The following is a 16,336-nucleotide window of genomic DNA, read 5'->3' on the forward strand; positions in this document are numbered from 1 at the left end:
AAAGAGACGTATTTGATGTTATAATGATGATTTGACCAAGTCAGAGAGAACACAGTAACTCCATAGCATCACTAGAATTTGGACTTTAGAGACAATTCTGGACTTAAAAATATTGCATTCTTGACACTCTTCTAGGTTTTATTTTTTTCTGTCATTCTTGATATAGCATGCATATACACTGTGGGGAGAGATTTACTACCACCCAAATATTTAGTGAACCTAAGGGAAGAAAAACAAAAGAGAATTGATGCTGAAGGTGTGTGTGTGTGTGTGTGTGTGTGTGTGTGTGTGTTTGTCAAGGAAGGTAGCCTGAGGAGGGAGGTGAAAGCCCACTTCATGCTTCTCATCTTGGGACTGTGAGTAGTCTGAAAGGCTGACTCCATCGGAGGCTAAAGACACCTGCTGTAAGATGCTGCACTGATGGACAGAGTTAAGCCCATAATAGATGGTTAAAAGGCCTCGAGTCCAGGGAAATCTCCAGACAGCTGGCTGAACTGGACCCTACATTTTTGTTTGACTTTCTACCCCATTAGTTTCACCTTATGGATTGAACCTGGCTTTCCTGGCATGAATGCCACATAGCACTTGGTTATTTAGCTCCACTGGTTTTATTCCCTGGTTTAACTTGATTTCCTTCAACCAACCATGATTTCTGACTTGTCTCTCCAAACTCAAATACAATATCCTGGTTTCTACTTGGTGATCTGAATATATCAATTGCTACTTTGGGAGAATACCAATAGTCAGAAGACCTGGATTTGAATTTTGGTTCTACCACTTAGATGGTAGAAAATAAATTTACTTAATTTTTCTAAATTTCTTTTTTTTCTCATCTGTAAAATGGGACTACTAATGCTTACCTCATAGGGTTGCTATGAAGATTAGTTGATATACACTTGAAAATGCTTAAACGTCAGTTTTCCACACTCTTAACACTAAGCTTTTTTTGTACAATGTTGAAATTTTTATGTTAAACTACTTCAGTCATAAATGTGTTGAGAATAGCTAACATTTTCTACATACATAAAGCATTCCTGCTCACAATGAAAAGACAAGAAATACAGTCATGAATTCAAAGCCAAATATATACCTAAGCTGGAAATTTATCATTGAGAGAGGCATTATAAGGTGTGTTGTGCAAGGACCTATATGCCACCTCAGTGTCATCTTCAGATTTTCAGGTATAGCTAAGGCTCTTTAGATAGTAACTGTGTCATATTTGTCTTTTTTCCTTTGGTTCCTAAATCAAGTATAAGAGGCATTTAATCATCATTTGATAACTAAATTAAAATTCATTTCCATTAAGACCATACCAGAGTTCTTACTATCACCCATGACTTTTTCTAAAGCTCTTTTTTTGAGTTATATCTTTAGTTCATACTACTTCTTGGAACTCCCACAAGCCTGAAATCTAATGCTGGAAGTAACGTTCCTTTTCTTTGTAAATATAACTCTTATGACTCCAGAACTACTTACCTTCCCCTACTGTCTTCCATCTTTCCTATGCTACCACCCAAAGATCAATTAATAAGACTGTATTCATCTTATCCAGTTGTACAACATGATATATTATTATCCTATTCTTTTGCAATTCTAGTCTGATAAAAGATCTATTATCATTCAAGAACACCTCTCCCACTCCGATTTCAAGTTGTTTTAATACAGTGTTGTTGTCTGACACACACATGTTTCCTATACCAACAATGAAGTTTTTCTGTGACTATTTGTACCTGAAAGTTTGTTTATCTAGAAGTATCTATTGTTACTCCTGATCTGGGAAAGCAGATAATAAACAATAGTCCCAAAATGTGTAGTGAGGCTGGATTTATACAGAAAATGAATGAGGTCAGGTTTAGCTGCTCCATTTATTTTTGCACCCTCAACAATCAGTGCCAATGGCTATGTGGTCAGTTTTGCTGTTGTTATGTTGTGGCCATCCTAGATAGCTACTGCCTAAGAGAAGTTATGATTGTGAAGCTTGTTAACATTTCATGTGTCAGAAATAGAAGTACTGTCATTATTAGTATGTTTTCCACGTGGTGCTTCTGACTGACACTAAAAACTGTAAAGAACTATTCTAATTCAGAGCTAGTTCGTTGGTCAGGTTATGTCAGTTATGAGTTGGCTGCATCTGCTGGCAAAGCAAATAGCTTGCAGTGCACGGATTTATGAGACATTAGCAAAAGACAGAAGAAAGAAGAGGGAGGGCAATGGTATTCAGTATGTGTCCTAGTCCATTTGAGCTACTATAACAAAATACCACAGACTGAGTAGCTTATAAACAAAAGAAATTTATCTCACAGTTCTGGAGGCTGAAAGTCCAAGATCAGGGTGCCAGCATGGTCCAGTGAGGGTCCTATTTTGGGTCCCAGAATTTTCATTGTATCCTCATATGGCAGAAGAAGCTAGGGATCTCTCTGGAGCCTCTTCTATAAAGTACTCATCTCAACCATGAAGCTTCCACCTTCATGACTTTTAAGCGCCTCTCAAAGACCCCACCTACTAACCCCATTGTCTTTGGGACTTAGGATTTTAATGTATGAATTTTGGGAGGACACAGTCAGATCATAGTGGTTTGGAACAAACTCCTATTGGAGGCAGAGGGTAGAGGACAGCAGAGTCCACAGTAATAGAAGAATCTTATATACATGGGGTCCACTGAATGGTAAAAATGCAAAAAATAAAAATGACCAGGCATTTCTAAGCAACCACTATATGCTTCTGATCTCCTGCTGAGGAAAGGAATGCCATATTTCGCTCCTAGCTTATTAGAATTTGTTTCTCTCTTTTTGAGGGTAGGGGCTATAAGAAAACATCTCTCATTCTATAATCTAAGTCAGTATAAGAACCATTCTTTTATAACTTGAAAGAGTTAAGTATTTAGGAAAAGAGAGAATGAACTCCTAAAAAGGCAATATTCTGGATTTAGTTCCCTGGTTTCATTGCAAGGTGTGTTGTTAACTATTGCTTGAGTTGTCACTTTCAGATTTCACATCTCTGATGCAAGGAAGTCTGGTTTCAAGCAAGTCTGGGATAAATATGAAAAATCCAGTGGGACAAGGGTCATCCTGTGAATAGGCTCATGTGCACATGCCTGAAGCCTGTCAAGGATTTTCTTTAACACAGAATAACAATTCAGATTGTCAAATACATGTTTGATAAAAAAAGAATGATTTTCTTTTCAGAAAATATAATTATATCCAAACATATTAGGATAAGTCTGTTTCATAAAAAAAGTGTCATCAGTTAAAGAGCTCTTTTCTTATTTGTTTTTAGTCAAGGAGTGAAATTACATTAGGGTCATACATGATGGGATTTCTAGGCATGGTTCAATTTTTTTGTATCTAATACCTAAGGGTAGACGTATTCATCTTAAAAGGGTCCCCACAGTGACTAAACCACCCGCTGTTGTAAACACCTGTTTATATATCTGATTCTTCTTGAAAGATCTTCAAAGATTATGTGTTGTCCAGCTTAGCCCCTAATCACCTAGTATAGAACTCATCTTTGTAGTAAGTAATGACTATTTTCAGAATTGGTTTAAATAGCTGAGAAACCTTCCATCTACCACTACCCCCAGGATCCCTGTAGGAAAATCACAGAAATACACCTTCCGGAGATATACATCATCTCAGAAGTCCCTCTCCCTCTATGTCAGCTTTGGAAATGCTGCCCCAGTCATCTACCAGGTGAAGAAAGGTTCTTAAATGGTGCTTGATGAGTCAGTACTTCTAAAACTCCCAACTATGGAAGAAAGGAAGCTTTGGACTCTTCCAGTCATCTCAGAGAGATATCGTCCTCTAGAGGAAGAACATTCCCCCAGAGAAGATGCTTTCCTTTTTTTTTTGACCATAATCACCTGCCAGGCTGATCTCAGCAGCAGGAGTTGCTGCTGCTAAAGTGTGACTGATGTGCCACTTTGGTAAGAATTCACATAACACTGCTGGACACGGGCCAGGAATGGGTCTGCATGCACAGAGCATGGAGGCACTGCATGATTTAGCACCATCTGGGGCTTGCCTTCAGACACGTTAAAGGGCAGAGAATTGGAACCCAACTCAGAACGACAGTCATAAGGAACATAAGCAAACAGTGCTGTGAAGTAACTGAGTATACTCCCTTGATATTTCCTCCCCAGAGCCTAGCCAGATGAAAACCCTAACTAATCTTTTCTCAATTCTTTAGTAGCAGAATGAATCTTGGTTTTGGGAGATGGGGCACAAAAGGGATTTAATAGTCTTGGTGGTTGCTGAGTCCTCTGGAGAATGTAGCCATAGCAGAGACATGGGCAAATTGATTTAAGCCATAACGCTGAAGCTTGCAGGACAGTGAAACTGTGAATTTTTATACATAACATATACTAATTGGTTAAAAATAAATGTATTGATGTGATGCAGAAAAATAGGCAATAACCATTGTGGTATTTTAGCATAAATATTGATAGATTTGCAATATGAGACAGATGACTAAATGCTGTCATATCCTTGATATTTGATAACCTGTTTTCTTGTGTCAGAGTTAGAGGTCATTAGGTTTATTGCTCAAGTTAAAGTTTTTTTAATATTTATTCAACTCAACGTTTTATTAATCTGATTAAAGTTTGAGTTTTGGATAAGCCAAATTCAGCTATTACATGAAATACAAATAATTCCCAGATGATCAAGCATGGTTGCTTATTTTAATCTGCATTTAACTACAGTATATTTTATCTAAATTCAGATGCAAGTCACATAACATAATGCAAAGGAGTTCAACCTAAACTCTCAGGCGAATGCCATTTATTAGTATCTTCATGATTAAAGAAATATTTAGTACTAAGACTTGAACACATTAAAGAAGAAAAGCTAACTGCCATTTGAGCTATGAGCTTACATATCCCATATTGTGATCAGCACATTTCTTTCACAATAAACTTTGGGGTTAGTTAGGGAGAAGTTATTATTTGGTTGGCATCTCATTATAGCAGAATTCATATTTAGAGAGAGAATTTTTTGACAGGGCCACTGAAGGGGACTTAACAATCCCTGTGTTGTGGGGATGTCACCCGAACTCCATTGACCTATGAACTATGTATTATATATCCAAGATACCACTATTAAAGTGCTATGTAGAACTCAAATATAAAATGAAGTATGTCCATATGGCCTTGCCTTTTAAGAAATTTAAAACAATTCAGTTTATTTGGGTAGACTCGTATGTATGGAAGCTGCTAGAGAGAACAATGCAAGAATATGGTTTTGGTTTTATAAATTCTACAACAATTTGGAGAGCAACATGTAGAGCAAGAGGCAGAGACAGAGAGAGAGGAGAGTCATTTAAGGAGAGTAGAGTAGGAGAGATAGGACACAGGTCAGACTTAAATGAGGAGGGAAGGATCTGGTTCTCAGAGATAAAAGGGAATGGTGGCCATTGGGGGAAGATTCAGGAAAAGTGTGAAGCAAAAGCGAGACTGTCAAGCATTGAAAACAGTAGAGCTATGCCAGCCTATCTGAGAGTAGGGGCCTCTGCTGGTAAGTCTGGAGCGAGAATGTTGAGTAGTCAGGGTGGAATCAGGTAAAACTGAATCCTATATGGAGGCCCAGAAAGGTTAAAGGAGTTTCCAAAACACATTAGTAAAGTGTGGCAAAGATAAGACTCAACTTTAAATACGATCCTCAGTATTATACTGCAGGCTTTTTCTAGGTTTAACAGCAAGTCATCTGTTTGGGTTATATCTACAAAGTAGCAGTAAGTGTTGACCCTGGACTCAGAACCATCCCACCACAGTTGTAGGATTAACTTTCATGAAAGTTACCTAATAATATCATCTGAAATGGCCTAGACATATTCTAGCCAACTTTTTAGAAATCATGAGTTTGTGTTTTTAAAGGAATCATTATATTTAATTCCCTTTACTTTTTCTTGACTTTAACAGTTGAGATACCATTGCTGTAGTGTGTTTAATTTTCTAAAATACAAGTCAATGTATGAATAGGACATGTGGCTATCTAAGCTTGGTTTGTTATATAGCACAAATAATCCCATGGGAACAGTCTACCGCTGTCATACAACCTCTCTTCCCTAAGATCTACTACTGTAAGGAAATATAATTGCACTATTATCATGTTATATGCTAACAGCAGCATGGTCAAAACTGTCTATGTGTTGCCATGACAACCCCATCTAAGATAAAAATGGTATTCACAACACGTATTTACCTAGAGTTTATTTTTGTCCTTTAGGCTCTTCAGTGGCCAACAAGGAATTATTATTCAGAATTTTAGCACAAGATCCATTCTCACTGTTACCAATGTGACACAGGAGCACTTCGGCAACTATACTTGTGTGGCTGTCAACAAGCTAGGCACAACCAATGCGAGCCTGCCTCTCAACCGTAAGTAACACAGTGTTGCCAAAATGCTCCCAGGGCCTTTTGGCTCCTATCTATAGAGCTCAGCCTGATGTGACATGTTCCTTACACAATATCCTTACACAGGAAATTTGGCCCCCAAATAATCAGGGTGTTGGAGAATTTTATAATCCCTATAGAATTCCATATGTGCTTAGAAAAATATCTTAGATATGAGAAAAGGGAAAAATCACATAAATAATAGGATCCACTAAAAATGTCTTCTGACTGAAGACAGTTGGTTTAGTAGAATTTAGTTTTTGTTTTGTTTTTAAAAATGTGTTATATTTCAGCATAGATTAATTTAGATTGAATTTACTCTTGGTTGGCTTTCTCTAGATGTTTATCTTGAGATAGTGAGAATTTCACATGCCATAAACAAAATAAAATAGTAAGTAAATGATCATGGACAAAATATTTTATCCATATAGATAATGTTTTTACTCAAAAGTGTATTTTGAAATACAACTTAAGGTTTTACTAAAATAGGTACTTTATTTCTAATGCGTCTTAGTTCCGAAGGACTAGAAATGAAAAAAGAAGAGCAAACACAAGGATTAGTGGAAGGGAAAGAAATATATGTTAATGTTTTCTCCTACAATTAGTTTTAGTGCTTTCCAGAAGCTGAGTAACCAACAAATTGTTATAACCATAAAATATTCCTGATTTTGAAGTGGAGTGTTTCTCAAAATGTTCACAGAAAACTATAGAGAATACACTGTTTTTTCAGTTCCACAAAGTGAACCATACTGATCTTTGATACTTTATATTTTTATAGTAACCTGACATATGTATATTTATGTTATCATCCTGTGTTAGTAAGCTGTCTCTGAAAAATGCAAATACTGTGAGTTCATCACAGACATGATCATTGCTATTTTGCAGAAATGGAGAACAGGATATGTAATATCCTTACTGTTTAAAAACATACTATAATAAAAAGTTTCATGATTTATGAACTTTGAATTGCCATGATTTAAGAAACTCTGTTGTTAAATAAAATGTATCAGTTGGTTGTTAATAGAAAATAATCATTTGAAAATGATTTGTGCTATATGTACTTTTAAAACATCACATCATTTATTATTCCAGCTTAATATTATGAAGTATTTCTTAGTATCCCGCACTCTGAAAGAAAAGCATTGCTTACTGTGCAATAGCCAAAGTATAATATACTTGCTTAAGTTTCTTCCATGAGGATTATTTATTTTGTGTAATTATGAATAATATCATTGAAAATATTATAGAGCAGTATGAATTCCAATTTAATGTAAATATTGATACTTGTTTTGGTATGTTATTAATATTTTAAATGTTTTAAATATTCAAGAACCTGAAGGAGTAAATGAATTAAACAAAATAAAGACAAATTTAAGGCTTAATAACACATTAACTTTTGCTATTTAAATTTCTAAATCACACTCTGATTTTCAAAACCGAAACATTAATGACTGTGACGAATTAGGAACAATTATCACTGATCTGTTTGCTTTACCCTGGCAACCTTAGTGCAGTCCTCTGGATATAATGCACTGCTGAAAAGGCTCCTAAATGTGGTATCTTCAGAATGGACTCTAATTGTCTTCATTTGCCACTGGCTTTCTGTAGGTAGAAGTGCTAAAAATTACTAGTGCAATTTGATTAATTCGTTAAGAAAGACATGCAAATCTTGTCTGTAATTTTGAACACAGCCCTGAAGTTTGAAGAAATATCTGTATATTCAAAACTCTTGTATGACCTCACCGGAAACTCTTATTGCACTAAGCATTTCTATTTTTATTACTTTTGTATAGTTTTTATCTCTCCACCAAATTATATTTGTTGAGAAGACAGTATCAATATCTGATTAATCATTTTATCTCCCATATCGCTATGCACAGTGTCTGCTATTTAATAGACAATTAGCAAATCTTTAGTGAATAAGTGAATTAGTTAAACATTGAATAAGTGATGGAATGTATCATAACTAAATGAATGAATGAACTGAGTTTTAGCTGTAGAATGTGTATTATAATCTCTAGCTATACAAGGCAATATCACAGTGATGACAACACTTATTGTGAGCTTACTATAGAATAGATCCTATTCTAATCTCTTCATATGGATTTGTTCCTTTAATACTCACACAATCCAAAAAGGTAAATTCTGTAATTCCCTTCTTACAGATGAGGAAAACAAGATGAAGAGAGTGAAAAGCTTGACCAAAGTCAAATGGTTCATAAGTGACAAAGCAAAAATCTGAATCCTGACAGTCTGGGTTCAGGGCCTCAGCTTTTAACTTCTATGTTTCACTGTCTCCCACTATGATAAACATAAAACCATCCGTGGAGATAAATTTTATCATATGCAAACATATTTTGGAAAGATATACCTCTACATGTAACATGCTTGCCCTTCTTAGGGTTTTTATGAACTTAAATAATTTAAGGTGCTATTCTTCAATAGATAAAAACTCTATTTAAATAAATGTTTAGAAATAAACAACATCCACCAGATATAAAATTTAAGTAATATGAAAGATGAATGGGGTTAATGTTTGACTGAAAAATTATTAAAAATGAGACTCAGAGACATTTAAACACACATTTTTATGGGATTTTAAAACTCCCTGGAATGGTACAGTTATCCAAGACAGGCATTGTAAGTCTTCATTGAAATCTTCAGCTTTCTTAAAGTTCTTACGAAACTAGCTGGAGAGAGCAATGTGTCCCTTAATAAGAATTCCTCTCGTATATTCACAAGGTCTGTGGATGGGAAGGTCTTCAACCTCTAAACTGATCCAAAACTAGTGGCCAGTCCTAAGCTGATCCTAAGCCTATGACCTGCTAAAGAATTTTAAAAAATCTTTTATTGACTATCAGCCCTTTCTATAGTCAAGGGAGTGTGTAAAACTAACTCGCCCATCTTCTAATCTAGGAGAAAAGAGTTAGGCTCCAAAGAGCCTGCCACATGTGTCCATGATGATATGTGGAACATACCATGAGTAAAAAAAAAAAATCATATTTTCATGATTTGTATCCATGAATAGTTAATATGCTCAAAGAGAAGGTAATCATAAATGTGAATCTCCTAGTATAGTGCTTATACATAGCAAACACTCTATTGAGTGTTATCCACTGAGAATCAGGTCCCCATCTATAACTATTTAGGATAAATCCTGACTCTGTTACAATCTACTCCTGATTTGTAATAATCTACATTTTCCAGATCAACAAGAAAGCAAAAGGCAAGAAGTTGTAGTTAGAGTCCTGCCATAACTAAGACCATCCAAAAAGGAATGTAGCACTTTTTGGTGTATAAATGTGTGTGTGTGTGTGTGTGTTTCACATAAAGGGAGACAAGCAGGTCATAATGTGAACCACAGTTCTACCGCATATAGTTGTGAGATTTTGAGTAAGTTACCTAAATGCCAAAGCTTCAGTTACTTCACTTATAAAATGAGAGCAATAATAGCTCCCACCTACGGGATAAAAATTAAATGGGAGGATGCATGTAAAGTGCTTAACACTTAGCCTGGATCAAAGTAAGCATTGAATAAATGCTAGTCATTGTTATTATATCACATCCCCAAATCACACTCAGTTCAATTGTTTTCAAAAACTATATATAGATGGCTGAACTTATTTGATGACTGACTGTCCAGTACTTTACTGAGGGTTTAGAAAGTAAGTTGTCATTGGCAAGCCAGGGAGAAGGCATGCAAATTTGATATAATGTCCCAACTCTAGCTCATAACTTAACCTCATCCCTTGCTCAGTGCATGAACCAGACTTTATGGCACTAATTCCAGATTAAATATGATGTTCACAGCATAGAGGTTCAGACATCTAGGAGATTTAAAGAGTAAAGGCAAAAGTAAAACGATTGTTCTATGAGGCTCTGATCGTTTATTCAATAGCAATATTCATTCATCAAATATATATATTGACTGCCTACAATGTACAAAGCACTGTGCTAGATGTTGGAAAGAAAAGTATTCATAGAAAGGGAACTTCCTCAAAGAGTTCTCAAGTGAATGAGCGGAGAGATACAAGAAACAGATAACTGTAACGCAGTATAGACAACAGTAGCATACAAGGGCAGAGAAGAGCCTCTTAATCCAGTTTGAGGGCCATGAAATGACTGTCATCTAGAGTAGGTATATCACCATATGAATTATAACTAAGCTAAAACTCAAAATATTATTTTAGCCATCATTGTCTTATTTTCAAAGGCAGAACTTTGCAGAGTACATTCAACAACAATCATTAGCACAATGTAGTGACACAGATGAAAGAATGATATACTCAATCTTAATGACTCAGGGCAAGCTATAGAGGAGACCCTTGAAATAAGGATGTGATTGGGTTGAGCCTGGGTGTGGGAATGGGAGAGAGAAAAATACTCCTGTATGGAACAGCTCATGTAAAGACATGGCAGTATGAAGCAATCTGATACATTTGAAGACATGGTAGTATTTTAATATGGTTAGAGTAAAAGGTGGGAGAAGAGAATGTTAACAGATGAGACTGGACAAGTTGGGGGACTTAGGACAGAAAGGACTGCAGATGAGTTTGGACTTTATCCTTCTGGTTTTGGAGAGCCACTGAAGCATTTTAATAAAGGAAGGACATAAACTGATTGAGTTTCTGAAACACTTTCTTAGGCAATGTGGAGGGCCAACTGCGCAAAAAAGAGTAACAGAGATGAGAGAGATAATTAGGACAGTTAATGACCAAATCTGAAGAGAATGGGAAGGAAATTGTGGGAATTTAGATAACTTCCAAAGTTTAGTTTGGGTGACATTAACCAAGCTAGAACATAACAGGAGGATTAGCCATTTTATATTTGGGGAGAAGGTGGAAATTGAAAAAGAGAAATGTTTTTAACTTTAGACATACTCAGTTGGAGGCAGTGTCCAATAGGTAGCTGCACTTTATAAAGTCCAGAATGGAGATATGATCTGGAAGCTCTCAGCATGGACATGGTAGTTTCCACTCTGAGAGTAAATAAGATTTCTCTTGAAGGCCACGTGGAGTGAAAAGATGAGCAAAGACTGAAATCCAAGTAAAATCAGCATTGAGGAGTGAGGAGAGAAAGAGAAGCATCCTGTAGAAGCATGTGGATTCAGGGTGGATGGAGATGCCAGAGGAGGACTGTGCCACGGAAGCCTTGGGAGTAGAGCTGTCCGCAAGAGAGAGGGTCAGCAGTGTCTGATGCTACATCGGGCCAGAGAAAGTCTGAAAATCAGCCACTGTCTCTGACAATTGGCAGCTACTGGTGATCTTTGCCAAAGCAGTTTCTATAGAAAACTGGGAGTAGAAGCCAGATTAAATTTAAATAAGTAGATTCAATTTAACAAGTTGATGAAGAAATAGAGACATGTGTACTAAATACTCTTTCTGTGGGCTAGGCTCTGAAAGGAAGAACACAGACTGATGATCTGCCTTGATGCCTCATTAGCTGGCCTGACGTGGGCTTCTCTTCTGATGAATAGGCCTAATGGTCAGGTGTATATCAACAACTCCCTGACCTGCAAAGATGCAGCACTGTAGTCTTTGGTGAACAATACTTCGCATGCTTTTGCTTTTTTGCAAGCCTCCCTTATTCTAGTTTCTTAGCCTCTTTTCTCACATCTTTCCCGGGCCCCAGAGAAGCAAGAAATGGCTTTGATTTAATATGAAGTCACCTTAAATTCTTTTGCCTTCCGTGACCTATAGACTTTAGACTGTAATTGTAAGAGGAGCTGTCATTCTAAGCAGAGATGTCAGTAATTTCATCAATAGAATTACTTCAGGTAGAGAGTATATACTTTTTCAAGTAAGGGGAAAGCAAAAGTTATGGAAAAAAACTATAGGAGAGCTAGTATACAATGAATCCCTCATCCTCTAGATTACGTGTCCAGAAATTTCTGAAGTATGTCTGCATTATAAAAAGTCTCTTTGTGAGAGAGAGGTAGAGAAAGAGACAGAGACAGAGAGAGAGAGGGAGAGAGAAAGAGAAAATATTCTGCAGATCACTGTAGATCAGCCTCAGGGATCAATGCTTTAACAAACTTAATAATGGATGACAGCGTGTCAACTATTCATAGCAAAATTCCTTATTAAGTAAAAAATTTGGGATTCAGAATTATTGGGGATTTTATTATTATTTTTCAATCGTGTTTTTTGCTTCCTGAACGTGAGCAACTGAAAGAGATGATTCCTCTAAGTCTTCTCCTTAAAGAATGTGAACTGAATAGTCCCATCCTGCCATCTATGGGTCCAGTTCATCAAATGTGCATCATCATTTGATCAGTAATTTAGTAACCAGTAAAAGTCGTTTTCATAAGTAAAACATGTATATGCTTTGTTTCCTACTTTCTCATTATAGAACACATATTATAAGGCTCAATCTAAAGGGAAATAAGGAAAGATAATTACTTAAGAAGGAAGAAATCTTAGAACTCTATATAAACAATATACTTATCATTTATAGAGCTTTGGTTTAATACAGTCTTCTCATGAGACCTAATATGTGAAAGTATTTAGAACAACTCAAGGTTTAATATTAACAAAATCTTTTCTTACAGTCTCAAATAGGTAACAATAATATTGCTACAACGCATGGTTGCCAAACCACTCTTTAATATGTTTCCTAAAGGTGGTGTCAAATATTTTGCTAGAACATAGGTCCTAATGATGCTACAGGGACTTATCTCCTTTTCTTGTGAGTGTGGGGTGTGTGTGTGCACACATATGCATGAATCTGCATTTATTCAAATAACAAAGTATTTATTTACCTCAGAAATATTACACATAAAATATTCAAAGGACTCACCAAAACTTTGTCTTTTCCCTCTCTTAGTAACGCTGTGGAGACAATAATGAAGTTCCAATTTTAAATGCTTTATACAATCAAGGGCTATTTAACTTTCTGGAAAATCTCTTCTCATTTTAGAGAATATTTCTTCCCAGTCTATTTAATTTGATGGACACCTCCTCTTTGAGATTAAAAAAAAAAAAAAGTCAGTAGCTCTTATCCAAAGGGAAAATGAGAAGGACTATTGGAGAAAGAATGTGTGTAGCATAACAGTTTTTCCCTGTTTAGATCTGACTGATGCAGGCAAACTTTATTTTTTGACTGATTTGTTGAATATGGAACCAGCTGTGCCCTTGCAAGTAATATTTCAGCTCTCTGCTTGCTTCAAATGTCCCCACATGCCACTAAGCAACTGTATGAGCTCTCTGTTACTTTTGCCTATTATAATGAACCCTGATTTCATGTGAAAGGTGATACCGTGAATTTGAATGATTCATATTTTAGATTGAAATTGGTCTCCCCTCCTGCAACTTAAAAGAGATAGGGTTTTCATTTTGGTTGAAGGAGGCAGCAATAAATTTAGACTCGTTGATTATTAAAGACAGCATGCTATGTGAGCCAACTTGCTTTATCCTCACAGCTTTATAATGTTAATGGAAACCCTCTCTTGGATGCTCTAGCAATAAATATTTGACAAAAATTAGGTTTGCAGATACAGGTAGATTTTGATATAGCTAAATCGGCCTATCAGATGGCACTCTACTAAACTGAAATATACATGCACAGTCATAATCATCACACAAATAGTGGATGTATACAAATTTGCTGAAATGGAGTTATGAGTACAGCCAGAGGAGATTTTTTGCTCCCTGACCTCATACCTAGATTCTATGTGTATTCTCAAGAAGCTAGACACAAAATGGTCATTCATTGCCATACTTAAGAGATGATATCCAACAGTTTGAAGCCTTAAAGGATATTTGGCCCTGTACAAAACATCCACAAAAAAATTGGTCTACACTAAAAGGTCCTTAAAATTTGGTCCTATTCAAAACGTCCATAAGTGTATTTGGTCCTTTCCAAATGGTATTGGACAGGACTAAATATCAAAGACCTTTAGGCATGTACCAATGTCTCATGGACATTTTGGACAAGACCAAAATCTGCTAAACAGTTGAAGCAGTTAGAATAACCGTTAAAACCTGTGGTGTTCCAGTTCATCAAATTGCTGCTAGTGAGAACCAAAAACAGATGCTGACAGAGCTTTTGTTATCCGTATCAAATGGCAGAACTCTGGAGCTAGAGTAGGTCTCAGATATTACCTACTCAAATTTTTTCAAACTTTTTAAATCAACGCGTTCTTTTCTTTCCACAAATAAAACCTTATGCAAACCCTTAATATACAACAAAGATAAAATTGGAGTTCATTTGGTTAATTTGGAGGTAAATCTTGAAAATCCCATCTTTTACCTTTATATCACAATGCATAGTGACCCGGAGGCCTGTCCAGAAAATTAGGTTTGAAAACTTCCAGGCTAGATCTATCCTTTTACTTTGTAGGTGAGGGGGACTGAGGCCCAAAGAAGGTGATTGAGAACCCAAAGTTGTACGTTGCACAGCAGATCTAGAGCTAGAACTTAGTTTTCCTGCTCTCATTCCAGTGTTCTTTCCACTCTCTAGGCCAACCACCAAAAGCTTTGGAATCAAACAGATCTGAATTGAAACCACAATCCTGCATGCAAGATGTTAGACAGTTCTCTCAAACCCAATCTTTAAACCTCAGTTGTCTCACCTACAAAATAGGGAAAATAACTTATTCTTATAGGGTTGTTGTGATGATTAATTGGGATAGGATATGTAAAATGTTGTATAAAGCACCTAATCCAGAGAAAGTGCTCATTAAATGTTAGTTTACTTTTCTGTCCTCTCTGTTACATATAATCCAAATGTTGAAGAGTAAACCAATAGAGGCTTGGAGCTATATAACCTCAATAACTCTGTAACTTGATCTCACTAGATATCAGAGAACAGACTAGTTCTTGATTCCTTTATTAATGCACTTATATATATTGCTGTGATATTGTCTTTTTTATTAGAATTATTAATTAAATCAGCCATGCACATAAGCATTCACTTGTAATGATAAAAAAAGTGGTCAGGTTGATAGAGAGGGTTGTACAAAATTAATTACTCTACTGATGTGTTTCTCTCAGGTTAAGAGGCAATTTGACAGCTGCATCCTCAAGCTGCTAAGATGGCATATACATTCATACAGCTGACAAGGGTCAGTAAATGCCAAAGGGAGAAGGGAGATTTGGTATTTGCTGTTGTCAGTGATCAGACTTGAAATGTATCAGGCTTGTGAAAGTTTGGTACCAAAAAGATCAAAAGATGTTTCAAATTTAACCACAAAATTTTATTAGGAGCTCTAGCTTGAGAGTCAGGCAATTTAGTTTCTGGCTCTTACTTGGAGGGGTTCTTAAGCAAAGCACTTAACTCACTGGACTCAGTTTCCTCATTTATAAAATGAGGAGAATAGAATATCTAATCCCCAAGTTTTCTTTCATCTGTAATCTTTAAGATTCTAAGAAATCTATATATGTTTTTTAAAAGTAGTATTTATGTATGGATTGTTATTAAAAACAGTTACACTTACTTCTTAACAAAGTAGAAATACTGACAATATTTTTCCCTTCTGTACATTTTTTGTCATTGAACTCCTAATTATTTTTTTATTGACAGAAAAAATTGTATTTTAATGTGTTTTTCTCTTTGGTGAGTTTCCACTGCTGGCCTAATCATTTTGTCATCTCTACAAATAATTTTACTCTCCAGGGAAATTTCCTTTATGTTCACAGTTTCAATTCTGTTGGCCAATAACCTGTGAAAAGGCACTAGAATAGACCTCCTTGCTTGCTATTTTATTTCACAAAGATCTAACACTATAACAACTTAGGCCAAAATGTGACGCTATACATATGGGAGTTGTTGCTATTAAGACTTTGTAAAAATGAGAACATTCCAACATTTCCAGCCTAAAGAAAACATATTAGCAGCCTCTACCTTCTGCAGCTACTTCCCTAGTCTTTTCTCTGACAGAGCGTACTGGAGGTCCTGTGAGAGATTCCCCTCCTATTACTTCTAAGAAGTATCTTAGAGAATATTTAC

The 16,336-nt window shown here is 36.0% G+C and overlaps 1 protein-coding gene across 2 annotated transcripts in view; it reads left to right on the forward strand.

Annotated features, from left to right (window-relative positions):
* Positions 1-16,336, forward strand: part of NEGR1 (neuronal growth regulator 1) — a 902,823-nt gene that overhangs the window by 717,656 nt on the left and 168,831 nt on the right. For both annotated transcript variants that reach the window (XM_029230110.1, XM_029230109.1), the window contains one exon: positions 6,222-6,373. In XM_029230110.1, coding sequence (XP_029085943.1) covers positions 6,222-6,373 — 152 coding nt within the window. The remainder of the gene's footprint in view (positions 1-6,221; positions 6,374-16,336) is intronic.

This window comes from Monodon monoceros, unplaced genomic scaffold (genome assembly GCF_005190385.1).
Source record: "Monodon monoceros isolate NGI ecotype Baffin Bay Population unplaced genomic scaffold, NGI_Narwhal_1 Super_Scaffold_18, whole genome shotgun sequence".
NCBI lineage: Eukaryota > Metazoa > Chordata > Mammalia > Artiodactyla > Monodontidae > Monodon > Monodon monoceros.